Genomic DNA, 23,256 nt, shown 5'->3' on the forward strand with positions numbered 1-23,256 from the left:
AAGCAGAGCTCAGAAGTAAATTTTTAAATTATAATGAAAGCTTATCAATGTAGTACTTAATTATCAATTTTAAAATGTCATAATTATCTAATTTTGTCACAACAAATAATCCATAACAAAAATTCTGACTGATGTCTAAACACTGATCACTACGTCTTTATTAACAAAAATGTTTAACATCACATAACTGTTACAAATACACAAATTATGATGATTCAGGCTATCTCTTATGCATATGGATTTAAAATTCTCTGTGCCACTGGATTTAATTTTTTTCTATGATTTTATAAAGAATTGCTATCTTCTCATGCCTGTAATCCCAGCACTTTGGGAGGCCGAGGTCAGGAGTTTGAGACCAGCCTTGCCAACATGGTAAAACCCCATCTCTACTAAAAATACAAAAATTAGCTGGGCGTGGTGGCAGGCGCCTGTAATCCCAGCTACTTGGGAGGCTGAGGCAGGAGAAATCACTTGCACCCGGGGGCGGTGGTTGCAGTGAGCCAAGATCATGACACTGCACTCCAGCCTGGGCGAGAGAGCAAGACTCTCATAAATAAATAAATAAATAGCTGTCTTTTCTATGAAGAGTTTTTATTCAGTAATTGTAATTTTTATCCATTTAAATTTTTATAAAATGAGAGCACTCTTATGGATAAAATCAAGCTATATAGCTGGCTCTTTGTTTTGCAACTTCTAAGTTTAAAGAATAGCTTTGAAACATTAATTTTATTTTTTTCACAAAATTTTGACTTTCTCTTACTAAACCTGATATTTGTTGAATTAAATTGAACCTAAGTAGTACCCATCCTGGTAGTTAGTATACTAGATAGCATAATAATCAAGAAAATCTACACTTATAATTAGATGTTGTTAATAAAGTGACTTTTCTTCTTTTACTACTATTTATCATGTTACTAAGAATCAGAAGTTTATTTTCCTGAATGGGTAAAGAGAGCCAGTGGTTAAAATATGCAGTAGAATACTTCTGTAGGTGAAAAATACCCATGATTACCTGATTTGGTTTCACTGTCAGTAGATACACCCCAGAATTACTCTCATGGTATTGAAAGGCATAGTCACAAAACCTCTGGTTGAGTTCTTGAAATAAGAAGAATTTTATATTTCATATTAGGGAGAGATCTGGTTGCCGAAAGTGACATGGTTATTTTTTAAATTCTTAGATAAGGTACTAGATCAAGCCTCTCTGTTTTGATAGGTGTGGTAAAGAATTATGCTGAAGAAATAGCATCTTGATCTTTAAAAAAGTATATGATGCCTTTTTATATATTGGAACAGTCAATCTCTTTATGGTTCTCTATTTCTCTGTAACACTAATTAGTTATATGTATTTCTTCATTTTTGAAAAATTATTCAGGTTTGCTTTCTATAGACCTTCCTATGATGCATACCACTATGCTTTGCACATGAGTGCTTAATATTTTCACGGACCAAAGTTATATGGAGTTAAATCTTTTATTTTTAAAGTACATTTGAAAAAATTCTCAGTGTTACCTTTCGTTTTTGTCTCTTGATGACAAAAATAATACATCCTCACAATCAGAAGAGAAATCATCCAACTATATAAATAGAAGTTGTTTTATAATAGTTTGTCTGTTTTTTTGTTTTTTTGTTTTTTCCGAGACTGTGTCTCGTTCTGTTGCCAGGCTGGAGTGCAGTGGTGCGATCTCAGCTCACTGCAACTCCCGCCTCCCTGGTTCAAGCAATTCTTCTGCCTCAGCCTCCCAAGTAGCTGGGACTACAGGTGCGCACCACCACGCCCAGCCAATGTTTGTATTTTTAGTAGAGACGGGGTTTCACCATGTTGGCCAGGATGGTCTCCATCTCTTGACCTCGTGATCCACCCGCCTTGGCCTCCCAAAGTACTGGGATTACAGGCGTGAGCCACTGCGCCTGGCCTAGTTTGTCATTTTTTAAGTAGACTGTTTTTAATCTGTTAGGTTTAATTGTATAACATTGTGTTCTCTTTTTCTTTCTAGTTACTGGACCATTATCAGAATTGCAAATAGCCTATGTATGCAGAGAAACTTTACAGGTACTGTATTTTCTTAATGTAGTTAGAAAGGCAATTCTAAGTTGACAATTGATAACTATAAAATGATAGTCTGTCTTAAAGAGAAAGGGAAAGGGTAAAACAAAATGATTTTTCTGTTAATCCCTTATAATTCTGTAAAACTAGTTATTCTTCTTTCATGAATGAATCACATGAATTCATTTAAGCTGATGCCGACATATACAGTGATCATATGTGGACTTCCACTTTGATGCTGATGCACACCATGGTCATGTGAGGTATTCTGCTTTATAGCACTTGGCCCTCAGTTATGTAAACTGGTTTTCAAGAATGAATCACCAAACCTCTCAATGGTAACAAGTTGTCTAAGTGTTCTCTTCAAGTTTATGGCAGTAAAAGGAATCTCTTCCATGAGACGTAGGGGCTTTTACTATTTCTCTTGAAATGAAATAAGTTAGCACAGCATTAACCCAAGGCATTATCTGAAAACCCTAGTTCTATGTGATATTAACAGGTGTTAATGATAGCAGAATCTCTTTTTGTAAGTTTGGTTAACATTGCATTAAACAGATTTCTTTACTTCAGGGCCTGTGAGAACTTTAAGTATGCTAAAATAGGTTATGAATATTCAATAAAGATATAGAGTATGTGGTATTTCTCCCAATTTGTTTATTTTTTTCAGAGCCCTGAAAGACTACTCACTGAGAAAATTAGTAATTAACAATTTTGTTTATATACTTTAAGGCATTTAAGTTAGGAGGAGGGAATAAGTAGTAGTGATTGTGGTTTGTATTTTTGTAATTTACAACTGATAATTGTTAATTAATTCTTCTATCCCTACATTTCCTAGATTGTGTAGTTTGTTTAGAAATGAAATTGATACTCTATGCGTTGTTCTTTCATCTTTTTCAAAATGGGAGAGTGGGCTGATCTAGGAAAAAGTTCTAGTCAGTTTTGAAGAGTTGGTTCCCACATGCCTTAAAAGACATAACCACTGCCAAATCTTAGAGATAAATCAGATTAATTTATCTGACATATATATATTTATATGTAGAGAGAGAGAGATGTATAATATATATGTATATATGTGTGTGTATATTCCTGTAACATTTGCATAACATAGAAACCTACTTTATTGTATCTACATAAAATACAAACTTAATCATACACTGGTAGCAGGGAATTATTGACAAATTCATTTTCTTTGTATTTTAATTTCCAGAGTTCATTGTTTCCCTAAGTATTAAACAAAGTACTGAGTGAGGGTGAAAAATTAAAAAAAAAAAAACAAAGTTCAATTTGTACTCTGGCGCTGGTTTATGACCTTAACCATTTATATAGTTCTAGTTCCCAAAATACAATGCTGCACTGCATAACATTTCGGTCAACAGTGGGCTACATATACAACAGTGGTCCCATAAGGTTTTAATACTATATTTTTAGTGTACCTTTTCTGTGTTTGGATATGTTTAGATACACAGTAATTGCCATTGTGTTACAGTTCCTACAATATCAGTACAGTAATGTGCTGCACAGATTTGTAGCTTAGGAGCAATAGGGCTATACATACACCCTAGGTGTTTAGTAGGCTATATGTATATACCATCCATGTTTATGCAAGTGCCCTCTATGATACTTGCACAACAAAATTGCCTAACAATGCATTTCTCAGAATGTATGCATCCCTATTATGTAATGCGTGAGTATATAAAATGAGGCTTATTTGCAAGAACATGGATGGAACTAGAGATCCTTATGTTAAGTGAAATAAGCCAGGGACAGAAAGACAAACATCACATGTTCTTTCTTATTTGTGGGATCTAAAAATCAAAACAATTAACTCATAGACATAGAAAGTAGAAGGATGGTTACCAGAGGCTGAGAAGGGATTTGATATGGTGGCGGGGGAAGTGGGGATGATTAATGGGTACCAAAAAAAAGAATGAATGAGTAAGTCCTAGTATTTGATAACACAACAGGGTGACTATAGTCAATAATAACTGAATTTTATATTTTAGTATAACAAAGAGTGTCATTGAGTTGCTTGTAACTCAAAGGATAAATGTTTGAGGGGATGGATACCCCTTTCTCCATGATGTGCTTATTTCACATCGCCTGCCTGTACCAAATAAATACCCCATAAATATATACCTACTATTTACCCACAAAAAATACAGAAAATTTTTTTTTAAAAAAACCTAATATGAAGCTTAGGAAGGGAATACCTCCAAGATTATTTCCAGTTTTAAAATTCTATTATGCAGATAAACTTCCATATCTGGTCAAAATTGAGTAACAAGAAGTAGATTTACCATGCCACCCAAAACAATCAAATAAAGTAGGCAAAATATATGAAACAGTGATTTTCAAGAAACTGAACGTCAGGTAATGAAGGACAGTGAGGCCTGAAAAATAGGAAACAAATCAGGGAAGCCATATAGTTGCCCCAGCTTATGGCCTTTGGAAAGTTTTCAGGCCACGGTATAGGGAGAAGGAACCCAGGTGGGGTCCCAAGCCAGTTAGAGTATTTAAGGTAGAGTATTGGAGAGTACTTCAGAGTATTGGAGTATTTTTGAAAATTCAAAAATATACAGCCCCAACAAAGTAAAATGCACAATGTTGGGTGTCTTCTCAAAGATTACCAGACAAGCAAAGAAGCATAATAAAATGAAAATCAGTAAAACCAACCCACACTGACAGAGATGCTAGAATTAGCAGACAAAAACTTTAAAACAGTTATAATAACTGTTTAAGATGCTTAACAAGTTGAGATATGGAAGGTATAAAAAAGGCCCAAGTCAAACTTCTAGAGATGAAAACCACAGTGTCTGATGGAGTTAGCAAAGGATGAAATTAATAGATGATTAAATATTGCAAAAAATGTATATTAGTTTGACTTTGAGGGCATAGAGATGGAAAATATTCAGAATGAAACATGGAAAGAAAAAATAATTTTTTCTAAATGTAGAGTATCATTAAGCTGTAGGACAATTTCAAATGGCCTAATATGGATATAATTGATGTCCTTGAAGGGACAACAGAAAAAAAGGGACAAAAATGAGGGGGGGAAAAAAAAAGAACAGAGGGACAAAGAGAAAAAAGGAAAACGAAAGAGAAAAGGGAGAGATGGCTGAAAATTGTCCATATTTGATGATAACTATTAATATGAACCCACAGATCCAAAGTGCTCAACAAACCCTGAGCACAAAAAAAAGAAAAAAAAAAAAAACATGAAAAAAAACTACACTAAGACACATGAATCAAATTGCTTATTTGGTTAGAACATCTTAGAAGAGTTCAGAACAGGACTTGTGATATACAGAAGAACAAAGACAAGGAAGATTTATTGTTAGAAATGAGTGAGAAGACAGTGGAAAATCTTTAAAGTACTGGAAAGAAATTGTCAACCTAAAATTCTATTCCTAAAGAAAATCTCTTTCAAAAAAAAAGACAAAGTAGAGTTTTTCAGACTTACAAACACTGAAAGAACAAATCACCAGCAGACCCATCCTACAAGAAATGTTTAAGAAAGTCCAACATTATGCTCAAAGAAAATGCTCATTGGAGCATTTTGTATTTTCTATTTTCTGATTAGGGATGCTTAACCAGTATATATTCTGCAAGTACTAAAAAACCTGAAATCTGGAATATTTCTGGTCCCAAGCATTTTGGATAAGGGATATTCAGTCTGTACTTACAGGGATATTTATAGCAGTAAATAGAAACTCTCAAATTAATACCCTCAGCTTCCACCTAAGAAGCTAGAAAAAGATGAGCAAATATAATGCAAAGTAAGCAGAGAAAGGAAAAAAAAAAAGATTAGATTAGAAATAAAAGAAATGGAAAGGAGAAAAATAGTAATAGAGAATATCGATGAAATAAAAATCTGATTCTTTGAGACGAGCAATAAAAATGATAAACATCTAGACAGATTGATCAGGGAAAAAAGTAAAAAGAGAAGAAACAAGTGGTCAGCATCAGAAATGAATGATGGGATGTCAAGACAGAATTTACAGATACTAAATAACAAGACAGTATTATGAACAGTATTATGCCAATAAAGCCTACAACTTAGATAAAATGGGCAGTTTCAACAAGAGATAAAAACTACCAAAGCTCACTCAATTATAAGTAACCTGAATAATCCTATATGTATTCTCACAAAGAAAACTCCAAGCCAGATGGTGCCATACAGTCAATTCTACCAAACATACAAGAAAGAAATAATGCCAATCCTATATATACCTTTCTAGAAAATTGAAGAGTGAGGAATAACTCCCGAATCATTTTGAGTCAGCATTATTCTGACACCAAAATTAGACAACAATCTTACAAGAGAACAAAACTACAGACTAATGTTCTTCATAAACCTGGGTGTAAACATTAAATATAAAAGGTTTAGCAAAGGTAATCCAGTAATATATTTTAAAAGTTAATACATCATAAACAAGTGGAATTTATTCCAGAATGCAGTGTTGGTTTAATATCCAAAAATCATTTCATCTTAACAACTAAAAAAGAAAAACCACATTATCATCTAAATACACACAGAAAGGGCATTTAGCAAAATCCAGCAGTCATTCCTGATAAAAAATTCTGAACACGCTAGGAATAGAAAGGAACTTGGTCAACCTGATAAAGGGTACGTGTGAAAAATCTATGATAAAATCATACTTAATGGTAAAAGACGGGATGTTTTTTCCTCCAAGCTCACTCAAACAGAGTGATGAAGTCTGCCTTTACTACTTACTTTTCAACATTGTCCTAGAGGTTTCAGCCAGTGCAAAAAGAGAAAATAATGAAATAAAAGGTATCTGGATTAGAAAGTAGGAAGTATAACTCTCTTTATTCACAGACCACATCATCATCTAAATAGAAAATGGAATAAAATCTACAAAGTAGCTACTAGAACTAATAAGTGAGGCTAGAAATATTCACTACCAATAAACAAAAATCACTACCAATAAATATTCACTACCAATAAACAAAAATCAATCAGATTTCTATATACTAGCAACGGACAATCAGAAATTGAAATAATACAACATATAATAACATAAAGAATATGTTATACATTCTTAGGGGTAAATATGATAAAAGATGCATAAACTCCTGCATACAGAAAACTACAAAACTGCCAAGAGAAATTAAAAACCCAAATAAATGGAGAACTATACCATGTTCACAGACCAGAAGACTCAGTACTGTTAAGATGATAATTCTTCACAAATTGATCTATAGATTCAGTGCAACTCCAATCACAATTTGAGAAGGCTTTTTATTAAAGAAGTTGGCATGCTGATTCTGAAATTGCTGTGGAAATGCAAAACACCTAGAATAGTCAAACAACTTTGAAACCCTGATCTATAGTGCCAGAAAGCAGATCAGTGTTTGTGAGGGTTGTGGGGAAGAATGGGAAAATTATAAAGGAGCATCACATAAGGAAACTTTTAGGGGTAATGAATATGTTCGGTATCTTGATTGTGTTTAGTGAAATATTTCTGATGTTTATCAGAAAATAAATTAGAAATCTTCAGGCCGGGTGTGGTGGCTCACGCCTGTAATCCCAGCACTTTGGGAGGCCGAGGAGGGTGGATCACTTGAGGTCAGGAGTTGTGAAACCCCACCTCTACTAAAAAATACAAAAATTAGCCAGGCATAGTGGCGCATGCCTGTAATCTCAGTCTCTTGGGAGGCTGAGGCAAGAGAATTGCTTGAACCCAGGAGATGGAGGCTGCAGTGAGCCAAAATCGCTGCCACTGCACTCCAGCCTGGGCAAGAGAGTGAGACTCTGTCTCAAAAACGAAAACAAATCTTTAAAATATAGTAAACATTGATTTACTTACCTGGGTTTTTTCTCCCCAAAATAGACAGTCTAGTTTTTCTTATTCGATAAGAATTTAAGTAGAAAATTTAGGAGTCACATTTACAGTTTTGCTGATACTTTTTTTTTTTTTTAACTTTTAGGGTCTTGCCTATTTGCATACTAAAGGCAAAATGCATAGAGATATCAAAGTAAGTTCATTTAATACATTTAAATTGCCAATTCTATTGGAAGAAATTTTATGATGCTAATTTAATAGTATTTGTATTTTTTGTTCTAGGGTGCTAATATTTTATTGACAGACCATGGTGATGTAAAATTAGGTATGTTAAAGTTTTATAAAATTTTAAATGAGAATTAACATTATACACTTTTCATTTTCATATCAAGAGTCGCAATAATGTTTAACTTTTGATCCAGTAATTTTACTCCCAAAACTCATTTTAAGGAAATTAAACCTAAAGTTGGAAAATCCATATTCACTGAAGCATAAACGATAATATTACTTATGGTAGAAAAAATGCAAACATAAGTCTAGCAATAGAAAAACTGTTAAACTGTGATAAATTTATTCAATCATTGATATCTATGAATTTGTAAGAGTAAAATCTGGTGTGTTAAATGACAAAAATGGACTGTATATTTATTTAGTATTTTACAACCACGTATTTCTATGTGTTATTTTGTTTGTTTTGAAAGAGATGGTCTCACTCTGATATCCAGGCTGGAGTACAGTGACTCAGTCATAGCTCACTGTATACTTGGACTCCTGGCCTCAGGCGATCCTCCCACCTAATCCTCCCAAGTAGCAGGGATTACAATACAATGATGTTTAACTACAACACTTAAAAAGTTTATACATAGAAAAAATGACTGTAAAAAAAATAGTACCAGAATGCTATCCTTATTATATTAGGATAAAAGGAATATAGGTGTGTGTTTTTCCCATGCGTTTTATTTTTTATGCTTTTTTTCTCTTTTTCCCAAATTAACTTCATTGTGTATATAATAAAAATATTTTTTGTTAACTTCATTCTTAATAAAGTACATTTTCATTCTAGTAAAGTGCCAATAAATTTTTTTTAATAAGTGTGTTGTGAACTAAGCAAGAAGAGATTTCGGTATTCAATTTATATACATTTTTCTAACATTAATATTTGAATTATTAATACTGCCATGCCTAAGGGTGAAAGTAAAAATGTTGTTTGATGTACTGTAAAGAACTAAAATTTTCTGGTTTTTTCCTCACCAGCTGACTTTGGTGTGGCTGCAAAAATAACAGCTACCATTGCAAAACGAAAATCTTTCATTGGCACCCCTTATTGGTAAGACATTACTGTGATTGAATTTGATCCATTTTCATTTCTTCATGGTTTAGTGATCATCCTCGATACTTGATAATAGAAGTGATTATTAAAAATAGGGAGATTTGCGTGCTCCTTGATATTATCATAAGTTCTGGTTGGGTTAGGGAACTTTGATGCTTATATTCATGGTGCAGCCTTCCCTCTGTTGAAGTGTTAATAGTTTTCACTATCTATATGATTTTATATTGAGAGGACTCTTAGGTATGAAATTTTCAAAAGATTTGCCTCCTGTAATTTTCTTACCCTTTCTTCTGGCATTTATTCTATTTTAATCTAGGACTTTTCTACTTTATTTTATTTTAAGTTCCGGGGTACATGTGCAGGATGTCCAGGTTTGTTACATAGGTAAACGTGTGCCATGATGGGTTTGCTGCACCTATTGACCCATCACCTAAGTTTAATCTAGGATTCTTCTTCCTGGTTGTTAAAACTCCTACATCCTACCTACTATTAGTCTTACCAGCCACCCTACTCTTAGTGCATTCCACTGATTACTGACAAAATAATCTTTTTAAAACACTGCTTTCATTATTGACAGATGATAGAAATAAAAAGCCTCATAACAAAACCTTAATATTTAAAATAGTGAATGTTTTAAAGGTGACATATGCAGTTTGTGTGAAAGGTTGGATTCTTTTCTTTTTTTTATGCTCTTCTTTTTTTTCTGAGACGGGGTTTCGTTCTGTCGCCCTGGCTAGAGTGTGGTGGCACAATCACAGCTCACTGCATCATTGATCTCCCGGAGCCAGATGATCCTCCCATTTCAGCCCCCGAAATAGCTGGGACTACAGGCATGCAACATCACAGCCAGCTAATTTTTTGTAATTTTTTTTGTTGAGACAGGGTTTCATCTAAAACTCCTCGGCTGGTCTAAAACTCCTGGTCTAAAACTTAAGTGATCCATCTCCCAAAGTGCTGAGATTACAGGCTTGAGCCACCGTGCTTGGCCAGTTTAGATTCTTTAAGGTGCAGTGTTTGGATAATTTATTATTTGAAAATAAATTTAAGTAGCTCTGTACCTCATACCTGATGTCAAAAAATGGCATGTGGAAATAGTTAAGTATAAAAATGAAACCAAAAGAGCCACCAGTAACTATCTGCTTTAAGAGCTGAGGAAGCCTTTCTGGCCATAAAGCATAAAACCTTAAAAGGAAATGCTGATAGATTTAACTGCATGAAAATTTAAAACTTACGTATGTCCACCAGCTTAAGCAAAATTAAAAGGCAAGTAAAAAAACAGGAAATATTGTCTAAAATATGCCAAACTAGGTTTAATATTTTTAATATGTAAGTTCTTTTAAGTCGATAAAAAGAATGTCTCATTAGAAGCAGTTAGTAAAATAATACATATTAGGTATCATAAAGTATGATAATGGATCACAAGAAGTTACAGATTTCTTTTTTTTTCTAATACCAACTCCATTAGCCAAAAAAGTGGCATAGACTTATTTGTGTCAAAAGAGAGTATTTTTTCCATAAAAAAGAAAGGTAGAATATATCTAATTGGTGAGGCGTAACCAAAACTTTTCACATGAGGCCAGTAAGAAAATCCCCAAAATTAACAAAGACTCAGTTTTCAATGACACATTAATCACAGACCAATTAAAAAGCTACATAAAAATCTTACCTACATATTAGAAATACATTTTTAATTCATCCATACATAGATCCAACAACCTTTTAGAAATATAAAGAAAAATTTTTATTAACTGACAAAAAAACACTACATATTGAATTCACTTAACTGTCACTTAAAGGGTGTCTACAGAATTCTCACCTCAATATTTTCATGGAAAATAAGTGGAAATCAATAGTCCAGAGATCCTCATTAAGAATGAGCCACTGATGAACACAATATATTTTTAATTTGTATAACATTTCATTCATGTGCATGTTTTCAGCATTAGTCAATGTTTAATTTGCATCAGGCTTTCCAAATTAAATTTATAAGATTTCTTTTCAATAGGCATTCTTAGATGACTTTTGAAATAATTATTAAAATGGAAACTTACCTGTTTTGCCAAGTACTAGGATTTAGATGAAGAATACATTCTTATAAGATTCATCTCCAGTGTGCACATATCATGTGTCTTTGAATGTACCTGAGAGAAACAAAGGCATCCCCACATTCCGTATGTTTACAGGGTTTTTCAGAAATGACTTCTTTCATGTCTTCATGTAGAACTGGAAACACTGAGGACATTACCACATTGTTTACATGCATATTTTCCCCCCAATATGAGTTTTTTGTATTTTCAAAGGGAAGTGGCAAAAATACATGCCTTCCCATATTCCTTACATTTATAGGTTTTTCTTCAGTATGAGTTTTTTTTATGTGTTCAAAGGGAACTGGAACATGCAAAGGCTTTACAACATTTCTCATATACATATGGTTTTTCTCCAGTATAATTTTTTTCATGTTTTCAAAGATAACTCAGATAATTGAATGTTTTCCCACATTCCTTACATTCCCAGGATTTCTGTGAAGTATAATTTATTTCATGTTTTACATACAGAACTGGAATATCTGAAGGCTTTATTGCATGTCTTACAATCATAGGGTTTCTCTCCAGTATGAATTCTGTCATGTTTCAAGGTAGTTGAAACGACTAAAGGCTTTACCACATTTTTTTTTTTTACCTTCATAGAGTTTCTCTCCAGTATGAGTTTTTTCATGTGTTCGAAGGGAACTGAAATGTCTGAAGGTTTTACCACATTTTTCATATTCATAAAGTTTATCACCAGTATGAGTTCTCTCATGTGTTTGAAGGCAACTGAAACAACTGGAGGATTTACCACATTTTTGACATTCATAGGGTTTCTCTGCAGTATGAGCTCTTTCATGTCTTCTAAGGGAACTGTATTGATTGAAGGCTTTACCACATTTTTTATAGTCACAGGATTTCTCTCTAGTATGTGTTCTTTCATGTCTTCACATGGGGCGGAAATGACTAAGACTTTACCACATTTCTTACATGTATAGGGTTTCTGTCTAGTAGTATTTCTTTCATGTTTCTGAAGGGAACTAGAAAGAAAAACTCCCTTACCATATTTCTTACATGTAAAAGATTTTTCACCAGTATGAGCCCTTTGAAAGCAACTAAGACAACTTAATTATTTCACATATTCCATACATTCATAGGGTCTCTCTCCAGTATGAGCACTTTTGTGGTTATGAAGGTAACTGGAATATCCAAAGGCTTTATCACATTTATGAGATTTTTCTCTACTATGAGTTCTTTTATGTTTTTGAAAAGAACTGCAGAATCTCAAGGCTTTACCAAATTTCTTCCATTCATGGGGTTTTTCTCCAATGTGAATTACTTCATGTCTTTGAAGTAAATAGGGAAATGTAAATGTTTTCTCATGTTTCTTACATTAAGTAATGGCCTGCAGGTCATGGCTAGGGGCATGCAACCCCTACAGACTTCTTTGTTCCTTCTTTGCTCTCAGTGCTTCACTTGACTAACCTAAAAATATATATATTCTGAATAATGTTTCCCTTGATGAACAAATTAAATGGCTTTTTTCTATCAAATTGGAAAATGTTTGGAATTATGGGCATACTTGCTATTACTAAATATTTGGCAGTGAGAGTAGAAATTGGTAGAATAGGGGTTAGGGAGGGAGAGCATAAGGAAGAATAGCTAATGGATGCTGGGCTTAATAGTGATACCAACATGATGGGTTAATCTGTGCAGCAAACCACCATGGCACACATTTACCTGTGTAAAAAACCTGCACGTCTTGCACATGTACCCTGGAACTTAAAAGTTGAAGGGAAAAAAAAAAGAAATTGGTAGAACAATTTTGAAGCATAATTTGATGGTAATGTTTATCAGTAACTTTAAGCAATGTTTATCTTCTTTATTCTCAGTAATTCCACATCTAGTAATTTATTAGAGAGGCATACAGATTTATATATGATAAGCTTTATCACACTGTTTTAATGATAAAAATTGAGGGAAAATAATATACAACAGGAATTAGTTAAGGGAATTACATTTATTCAGTTCAGTGGAATAATATGCCACTGTTCATGATATGTTGTTAATTTTAAAAAGCAAGACTCCAAGTAGTATATGCAATATTATACCATTTTATAAAAGGTGTGTGTGTGTAAAAATCATGGATGAAAATATGTGAAACAGGAGCTCTCTTTGAGTGGGATCGTGCTTAACTTGTTTTCTTCCATATTTTTTCACATATTCCAAATTCTTTTCAGTCAACACATACCACTTTAACGGGAAAAAAGCCTCAGTAAGTATCAGTTAAATAAAAGTTAAATGAAGATATAGGTGAGTTAGATAACCTATAGGATTTCCTTCGTCACATCAGAGTCCCTCACTCTCTATGACTGTCCTTTTTGTGAATACTCTTCTAGTCTAAATTGTCTATTTTTTGTACCCTGACTGTATCAGGTGAAATACTACTACTTTAGCTTTCTTTACTGCTTCCCTAAGTTACCATTTTTCTGTGTTTATCTTAAGCTATCCCCATTCTTAAGAGGGCCACGCTCTCTACCATTCTATAGCTATGGCCAACTGATTGAATACAGTTTCCCCCTGAGCCAGGAAGTGCAACAGTCATAATCAACTTGACATTCTGGTTAGCCACCACCACCAACTGATTCCAGTGGGTAGAGGAGATGAATCCTGTTTGCTTTCTCTGGGCCGCACCTCAGCCTCTTTCCTCTGTGAAACTTGCCTTCGGTTATCTTGCTCCATGGTGATTGTTTACTTCTCCTTACTCCTATATCCATTATTATGTTTGTAGCACTTGCATATAGTACACATCTACCTGTTCACATTTTTAGTATACATACTTTATATCCTAACCACACTTAATTTGAGAGACAGTGTGTTAATATAACTTTTTGTAGCCTAAGTACATATAAAAGCAACTTGTCCCTTGTGGATATTCAATTCAAATTAATTGAAGTTAAGTTAGTAAACGTTTGAAAAGATAAAAGAATATTTCCCCTGAACAGTATCATCTACACTTTGTAACTTCAGATGCCTTCTACAGTACTGATTCCCAAACATATAACTCCCCCTTCAGTCTTCTGCATATTCAACAGTTGTTCAATAATAGCTCTATTTCAATATCCACAAGCATTTCCTCCTCAGATCTATATCTTAAGTTAACCCCTTTCATTCTGTTCCCTCTGCTACTGCCTTTGAAAAGTTCTTGGGATTTTTTTCCCCTTGTATTTTTGAAACAGACCTCTAACATGTCTGCCTGACTGGTTTCACCTGATTTCACACCATCCTTCATCTTGCCATGAAGTTTTAGATTGTTTGCCCTCGTAATTAAATCTTTCATTGGGTCCCCATCATTTTCATGATAAAGTCTAACCTTTTTTGTTTAATCAGTAGATGATTTATAATCTAGCCTCTACTTCTGAGGTTTCTTTTCCAAATACTTTCTAGACTTTCTCAAACCATGTGTTACTTCCTGTCCATTACAGACTTATTTGTAAAATACGATAAAAATGAATGTATGCATTTGGACAAGCATAAATGCTTACTCTCCATTTCTGTATTTACTACAGACTGGTAGCCAGCAATGTATGGCCCCTTATCAGTTTGCAGGTGATACATTGAGCACTGTCGTGTCAACTTTCCTGGTCTCCCTAAATTTGTACTCGTTTCCTCTCACTGAAATGTCCAGGCTCCCCACCTTACTTAGAAGTCTCACCTCCTTTGGGAACTTTTCTTTGACCTTCACAGGGATTTAAGTATTCTTTTTCTTTTTCCATATTATATAACAAGATTCACAAAAACAGAAACTAAACTAAAACAAGATTTTTCCTTAGAACATAAACATTCAGAGGAGGGCATTCAAGATTCTTAATTAGTTTTAAAAGTGTATATGTGTGTGAAATAGAGATTTAAGCCTTTACTTAGTAATGTTTCTTCTTTTCTGGTAAACACGTCTCAGCCTCCTTCCCTCCAACAAGCCTAGTGATTATAACAGGAAGTAACAGATTCAGATCAATATTTAACAACAAAAATGTTGTATTCATTGATTCCTTCTAGGATGGCCCCAGAAGTTGCAGCAGTAGAGAAGAATGGTGGCTACAACCAACTCTGTGATATCTGGGCAGTAGGAATAACAGCAATTGAACTTGGAGAACTTCAACCACCTATGTTTGATCTCCACCCAATGAGGTGTTCTCATTATTTATAATTATCCAGTTATTGATCAAGTCTATGGGGAAGGTGAAATGCTGATAACTCAGCATCAAGCTCATTTTTAAGAATGAAAAATAGTAAAGGTGTTGTAAGGGATTTAGGGATAATCTCATCCAAAACCTATTGTGGGCTAGTCCGAAGATAGTTTTCTCAATTCATTTTTCACAATTACAGATCAAGCTCCTTGTTCTGCTCCTCTTCTCCTTCTCACTACTGTACTTGACTAGTCTTTAAAATAAAATAAAAAAACCTGTCTTGTATTGCTGCTCCTAAAACAGCATAAGAGTAAATTGTCCACACTGTTTGAAGCTTTTCCATAAAACAAATTTCCCTTAATAATCACACTAGGATATGACAGTTAACATTCTTTTAAGACTTTTTGAGTCTTCCTGTTCATTCTTTTATCAATTCATCTTTTTTTTTTTTTTTTGTCCTATGTGGAATTATAAGTAAATGATAGAATGCAGATGAAACTTTTCTAGTTATATTTGATTTTGTTTCTTTTTATTTTGTCGAGGAATAATGAAGAGGTGTCTGTGCTGAATATAATTATCATTTACATTCTAGGATGTATTGTCTCAGAAAAAATATTTGAGGGCTTCTGAAAAGTTTTTTGATACTTTGAAGGAAAAGATAGATTAGGCTAAAATTGACACTTTAAAAATAAATGATATGAAGCTAAAAAAAAATTAACAGAATGGTAAAAGTGTTTTACTAACATAATTGGCAACTGATTAATATATACCATATAAGGAAATCATTCAAAAACTACAAGCAAAAGATAGATTAAGGTTTATGAGCAAGTACCAGATATGGGAATCTATTTGACCTCATAAGCAGCTAAAGATAATATATATTAAAAGATACCTACTTTTAGCTAGAATGCTGATAAGTACGGACCTTTTGGAAAACACTTTGATGTTATTTATTAAGGACAATACAAATGTTTCAGTGATTCCACTGTTTAGGGGATTATACTTCAGAAATAATTAAGAAAATGCTAAGAATTATGCATTTCAGGATAACAAGGGAAAAAATCTAAATATGTAGTAGTTGTTCAATTGCTAATCTAATTATTTAGCAGTTAAGGGGAGCGGTTACATATATATGAACCAAAGCAAAATGGAAAATTGATTATTAATGAAAAAAATTATAAATACTAATGTAAATATAATGTAATTGGTAAGCATTTAGATAAAGACTAAAAACATTAGAAACATTTTTTTAAAGTTTAGAAAATTTTAAATAATAGAATGGTGGGAATATAGATTTTTTAAAATTTTTCCTTTGAATCATTTAATTTTTAAAAAGGAAAAATGTATTTGTTATGCTAAAAAAGAATAAGGAATTTGCTTAGAAACCTGGGATTTCTGTAGGAAATGCTGAAATAGAGCATTTTAGAACTTCTTAAATCCTCTATCATACTACCCCCATAGCCCAAAAGAAAATGGGTCACACGTGAGTTTATAGACAAAGTTCTCTTGTAGATTGGTTTGTGTATTTAATATACCAAGAGAATATGGGAAACCATTGTCCAAAAAAGGAAAACAATCAGGAAATGGATATAATTTGCCTGTACACCCAAAAGAAATATGGAGCCAGTCTTTGGTTAAATATGCAACCGGGAACATGTCATCTCTATGTATTAGAGAGTTATATACAATTATATAGACATGTGCTTAAGATATAATATGGGTTACGTATGTAACAGTATAGTAGGAAAACTCTTTTCCAATGTTTGATAGGTTTGCTTTGTGAATAAGGGCTTGTTGGAAATTTAAAAATCTCTGTAGTCAAGAGAAATTTTTTGTAGGCTTATAAAGTATTAAAAATTTAATTTCTATATCCCATAGTAGTTTTTATCATTGCCCACTTATGGGGTAGTCTTGTATAAATTCATTACAGAGTATTCATTCTAATTGTTAGATGTAGTAATTTTGGTATTGTTCTTTAACTATAATTTTTATTTCAGGGCTCTCTTCTTAATGTCAAAAAGTAATTTTCAACCTCCCAAACTAAAGGACAAAACAAAATGGTGAGTTAAAGAATATATGTTTTATAGAATTTTACAATCGAAAGGGGTATAGATTCAGTTCCCATATTTTATAGATAATTAAACAGAAGTTCATAGACATTAAGCAGTTTTCTCAAAGCTACACAGCTGATTTGCTTGCAGACCTATGGCAAGGATCTAGATTTATTTTCTGATATTTCTTTTTTTTTTTTTTTCTTTGAGACAGGATTTTGCTGTGTTATCCAGGCTGTAGTGCAGTGTCATGATCATAGCTCACTGCAACCTCAAACTCCTGGGCTCAAGAGATCCTCCCTCCTTTGCCTCCTGAGTAGCTGGGACTATAGGATGTGCCACCACACCTGGCTAAGTTTTGTTTGTTGTAGAAACAGGGTCTCACTATGTTGCCCAGGCTGGTCTCAAAATCCTGGCCTCAAGAGATCCTCCCACTTCAGCCTCCAAAAGTACTAGGATTACAAATGTGAGCTACTGTGCCCAGCCCAGTGTTTCTTTCTTTTTTTTGGAGACAGTGTCTCTCTCTATCGCCAGGCTGTAGTACAGTGGCACAATCTTGGCTCAATGCAACCTCTGCCTCCCGGGTTCAAGCGATTCTCCTGTCTCGGCCTCCCAAGTAGCTGGGACTGTAGGCACGTGCCACCACACCCAGCTAATTTTTGTATTTTTAGTAGAGATGGGTTTTCACCATGTTGGCCAGAATGGTCTCAATCTCTTGACCCCGTAATCCACCCACCTCGGCCTCCCAAAGTGCTGGGATTACAGGCGTGGGCCACCTCACCCGGCCCAGTGTTCTTTATAATCCAATATTCTCATAAAATTCAATACTTTTCTTAGCTCTTTGGCAGATTGGGTAAGAAATGTGGTGAGGAAAGAATTAGAAGTGAATACATGAAGATTTTGAAGAATCATCTATTTTTGCCCTGTATTCCTTTACTTCCATTTATTTCACATTGACTTTCATGGAAGGTGATATGAAAAGGGTTCCCAGATACCATGACACTTAAAATCAGTCTCTGTTGGTTTTTCCCTCTCTTCCTTCTGTAATACTCAAAATGTTTATTACTTATTTTCATCTTGATCTCTTCTTTCTCTTACAAAGTAAAGCAGTTTACCTATCTTTATAGTCCAAAAAGATGTCATCAATTGGTTAATACAAATTAAAGATTATTTTTCTGGTAATATCTTCCACATGCATTTAATAAAAGAAGCCGTGCGAGTAAGTTTCCGAATTCTTAAATTCTGGAATTCTTTATCTAGATTACATGGATCTTTGAGGATCTGTGAGCCCCCAAAATTCTGTATGTATATCCATTTTTCTGAGAAGACAGTCTATAGCTTATTTCAGATTCTAAGAGGCCCTTCCCCACAAACAGGTTCTCAACCACTGCTTTATGTTTCAGTAGTCTGTCTTATTTTATTTAGGACTCCAGCCATTCTGGGGATGATGACAGGAAAGAACGGCAAATCACACTGTGTAGAGAAAGGAGTTTATATTCTGCTGCTAACAGTATTGACACTGGGTCCTTCCCATTTCCTGTTGCCCTAAGTTCCTAGACATCTGGAACTGAATGGTTTTATGGCAGAAATGACTGATATTCATTCAGGAATGAATGAATGTTCGCTATAAATGCTAAATTCACAGTCAGATTTCAGAGCAGTTGTTACCATTGGAGAATCTTTGCCAGTCCCGATACTGCCTGACTCCATGTTATCTCTGTCACGAGCCATCAAATGCGATATAGTGATTTGATTTCTCTGCACAGAACTGCTGTGTGGTTGTTGTCATTGCTGATAAATATGGTTATTTCATCCCTTTAGTTCTTGTCCATTCTCTCCAGTGGAATCTTGGCAATGGTAGAAATACCTTTTTGTGTCATTTATCAATAATCAAAATGTGATACCTTTAATTTATGTCTTCTCCCTTTCCCCACTTCATCAGTGAAGGTGGCAGAAAACTCTTCTGGTTGCTAAAATTGCTCCCTCCTCTTTGCCTTTTTTTCTAAGAAATTAATTAGTCTCTTTGGGATTTAAATAGTCTCTTATATTATCCCGTGCCTGCCTTTTGTGCCATCCAACTCTTTTGGTATAGCACAACATTTACATACTAGGTAAATTATGCAATGAGAAAAGGACATTTTGACTCCTAAGTAGTACCAAGAAAAGTAGGTCATATATAAATGACACAGCCTATCCATTTCTGATTGTTAGTGTAATTTTTGTGGTTGTATATTACTGTTCTGTTACTTAATTGTATTTTATTTAAAAGACAAAACTGACACAGATGTTTCCAAGGAATATATTGTACTTTAACTAAGTGGCCCAATAAAAAAATCATGGTGTTTTAGACTTACTAACTGTTCCTAAGTTAATGTTATTTACTAACACCAAAATATAGTAGTGAAATATTTTTGTACATCTCTTTTTATTTGAAGGTCATCAACATTTCATAATTTTGTCAAAATAGCACTAACCAAAAACCCAAAAAAAAGACCAACTGCTGAAAGACTTCTGACTGTAAGTCATTGAAATTACAAGGGGATTTCCTGTAGTTGTAAATTAGACATATCAGTAGAACAAAAGTATTTAGGTTTTTAATATAAAAATGTTAGCGATCTCTTACAGCAGGGGTCAGCAAACTTTCTGTTTTTTTTTTTTTTTTTTTTTTTGGAAACAGGGTCTCACTGTGTCGCCCAGGCTGGAGTGCAGTGACACGATCTCAGCTCACTGCAACCTCTGCCCCAGCTCCCCAGGATCAAACCGTTCTCCTGCCTCAGCCTCCCGAGTAGCTGAGATTACAGGCGCATGCCACTACCACCTGGCTTATTTTTGTATTTTTAGTAGAGACAGGGTTTTCACCATGTTGGCCAAGCTGGTCTTGAACTCCTGACCTCACGTGATCCACCTGCCTCAGCCTCCCAAAGTGCTGGGATTACAGGCATGAGCCACCATGCCCAGCCAGCAAATTGTCTATAGGCAGTTCACATAGTAAATATTTTAAACTTTGTGGGCCATACAGCCTCTGCCACAACTACTGAGTTCTGCCATTATAGCCCAGAAGCAGCCATAAACAGTGTACACATGTGGGTATAATTTTAATACTCAATAAAACTATTTACAAAAAGAGGCGGTCAGTGCACTAGATTTTCCCCATGGGCTGTAGTTTGCTCACCCCTGCCTTAGAGAAAACTTTAAAATGTTGCCCTTAGCTAAAATGAATTACTTTTCTTGGCTTCTAATATGAATTTATAGAATACTCTGCATATGTGTGTGTATAAAACACTTTTATATTAGAAATAGTCAATGATTACAACAACCTAAGAAAGCTTTACTGAAATGCCAGTATTCAATTATATACGTCTTTGTACATTAACATAATTTTACAGAATTAAATGTATGCAAATATAGGATATACATGCTTTTTTCTTATTGTGGTTATGGACCATACCACAGTATTCATTTGCATCAGTATAGTGATATGAGTAATGAATGTCATTGATATAGCCATATCTAATCTATATAATTTTAGAACTTAATATAGATTAGATAACTTTACAAAAAGAAATTACTTTCTAAATTTACTCTACAAAGGCTCTTCAGTTTTATATAATATGTAATTATGGATTCTCTGATGAATATTTTTACTAAGACAGTTTATTTATATTAGTAGACTCCCATATACTTGTCTCTGCTAGTTACCAAATGAAAAAATGAAGATAGCATTTTCTTTAAACCATAGACGTAAAGGCATGCTCATGAAATTTCATTTTGTTTTCTTTTAGCACACTTTTGTTGCGCAGCCAGGTCTCTCTAGAGCCCTAGCAGTTGAACTGTTAGACAGAGTGAACAATCCAGATAACCATGCACATTACACTGAAGCAGATGATGATGACTTTGAGGTAAGGAAGTGTTTGCAGTCTCATAGTTGAAAACAAATGTTTTATAAGGCCTTAAAGTTTGCTTTTTTTTCTTTATTTTCTGAGTCCATCTTTTCACTTAGTTAAAACAGGCTTAGCTACAGAGATTAATAGTGTAAACTACACCTTTCCTGCACATAATTATCAGTTGATACTTTTTTTATCCTAGTTCTCCTCAGAACTAGGATTAGTTCTTAACACAGTCTCTTTTTATGTTCTTAGTTTGGTTAGCCTGAAGTTTTGGTAGCTGAGATTGAAATCAGGTGTCCCTCTGCGGCAGTGCAGCGGTGCTTTCCCTTTTGGTGATTGCCCTTCTCTCTCGACCTCAGCTTCTGTAGTGAGTTTGATCTTTCTATGGGATATATATAAAGAACATCTGTTTCCAAGGAAATAAAGGTTTTAAGAGCCTTGCTTTCAACTAAGGGAAAAAAAGCATAGCCACAACACATATGCGTATTATTTTTTCTGAAAAAGACTTCTTAGAAATCCAGCTGCTCATTTTTGTAGTTGAATTTGTATTAACAGAATACAAATAATTTTCAAGAATGTAGCTGAAGTTCCTGTTGGAAAATGTTATCCTTTTCAGTATTTCAAAACTATTATTTCTTATATAGTTAGTTGTAGGGCTATTCATAACTATGCTTGCCTTCTCTGAAAACATTATAGAATTATTTTTAATGTATTTTCTTTTTTCTTTTTTTTGAGAGGGAGTCTCACTCTATTACCAGGTTGGAGTGCAGTAGCACAATTTCGGCTCACTGCAGCCTCCGCCTCCTGGGTTCAATTGATTCTTCTGCCTCAGCCTCCTGAGTGGCTGGGACTATAGGCTCCTGCCACCACACTCGGCTAAGTTTTGTATTTTTACTAGAGACAAGGTTTCACCATGTTGGCCAGGATGTTCTTGATCTCTTGACATCATGATCCACCCACCTCAGCCTCCCAAAGTGTTGGGATTACAGGCGTGAGCCACCGTGCCTGGCACGTAATGTATTTTCTATAACAACACAACTTCTCAGGAAATCAGGAATGAGAGACTTCCTCTTCATTAACAGGTATCTACTTATGACTGTATATAGCACAACTATATTTTTTCACCAGTCTCTTTTTCTCCTTGTGTTCCTTCTTCTCCTTTTATGATTCTATTTTTTTCCTAAGTTTTTCTGAATCTGTCTCTTTATGTCCTTTTTAGCCTTTATTTCCCTTATATCTCTACCTTCACTAAAGGGAATTTTCTATTTCCTGTTCTTCAGTTTTAAATTATTTCCTATAAATATCATACTATGGGCCAGACACTCCTGTAATCCCAGCACTTTGGGAGGCCAAGATGGACAGGTCACTTGAGGTTAGGAGTTCAAGACCAGCTGGCCAACGTGGTAAAACCCTATCTCTACTTGAAAAAAATACAAAAATTAGCTGGGTGTGGTGGCAGGCACCTGTAGTCCCAGCTACTTGGGAGTCTGAGGCAGGAGGAGCTCTTCAACCCAGGAGGCAGAGATTGCAGTGAGCTGAAATTGTTCCATTGCATGCCAGCCCGGGCAACAGAGTGAGACTTTTGTCTTTAAATAAATAAATATTATAGTAACTACTAGCACTCATTGGGTACTCAGTGTGTGCCACATGTTACGCCAAATAATTTCTGTGTTAACTCATCTAATATCAAAACAGTCCTTTGTAGTAGGTACCATTAATATCCCTGTTTTATAAATGAGGAAACGAGGGACAAAAAATGGAAGTAATTTGCCCAGCATCATATGGCAAATAGGAAATGGAACCAGGATTTAGATCCAGGCAAACTCCAGAGCCTACTCTCTTAGTTAATACACCATCATATCTATGTATGTATTTAATAGAAATAGTCATTAAACAGTCTTTAAACTCCAATCTTTATTTCCC

The 23,256-nt window shown here is 34.4% G+C and overlaps 1 protein-coding gene across 7 annotated transcripts in view; it reads left to right on the forward strand.

Moving 5' to 3' along the window:
• The window catches only part of MAP4K5 (mitogen-activated protein kinase kinase kinase kinase 5), a 107,023-nt gene that overhangs the window by 42,495 nt on the left and 41,272 nt on the right, over positions 1-23,256 (forward strand). For all 7 annotated transcript variants that reach the window (XM_021941197.2, XM_017961156.3, XM_003901777.5 and 4 more), the window contains 8 exons: positions 1,998-2,053; positions 8,000-8,047; positions 8,137-8,179; positions 9,109-9,181; positions 15,265-15,396; positions 17,393-17,455; positions 19,882-19,963; positions 21,229-21,345. In XM_021941197.2, the coding sequence (XP_021796889.2) occupies positions 1,998-2,053; positions 8,000-8,047; positions 8,137-8,179; positions 9,109-9,181; positions 15,265-15,396; positions 17,393-17,455; positions 19,882-19,963; positions 21,229-21,345 (614 nt within the window). The remainder of the gene's footprint in view (positions 1-1,997; positions 2,054-7,999; positions 8,048-8,136; positions 8,180-9,108; positions 9,182-15,264; positions 15,397-17,392; positions 17,456-19,881; positions 19,964-21,228; positions 21,346-23,256) is intronic.

The sequence above is a fragment of the Papio anubis genome, chromosome 7 (assembly GCF_008728515.1).
Source record: "Papio anubis isolate 15944 chromosome 7, Panubis1.0, whole genome shotgun sequence".
Taxonomy (NCBI): Eukaryota; Metazoa; Chordata; class Mammalia; order Primates; family Cercopithecidae; genus Papio; species Papio anubis.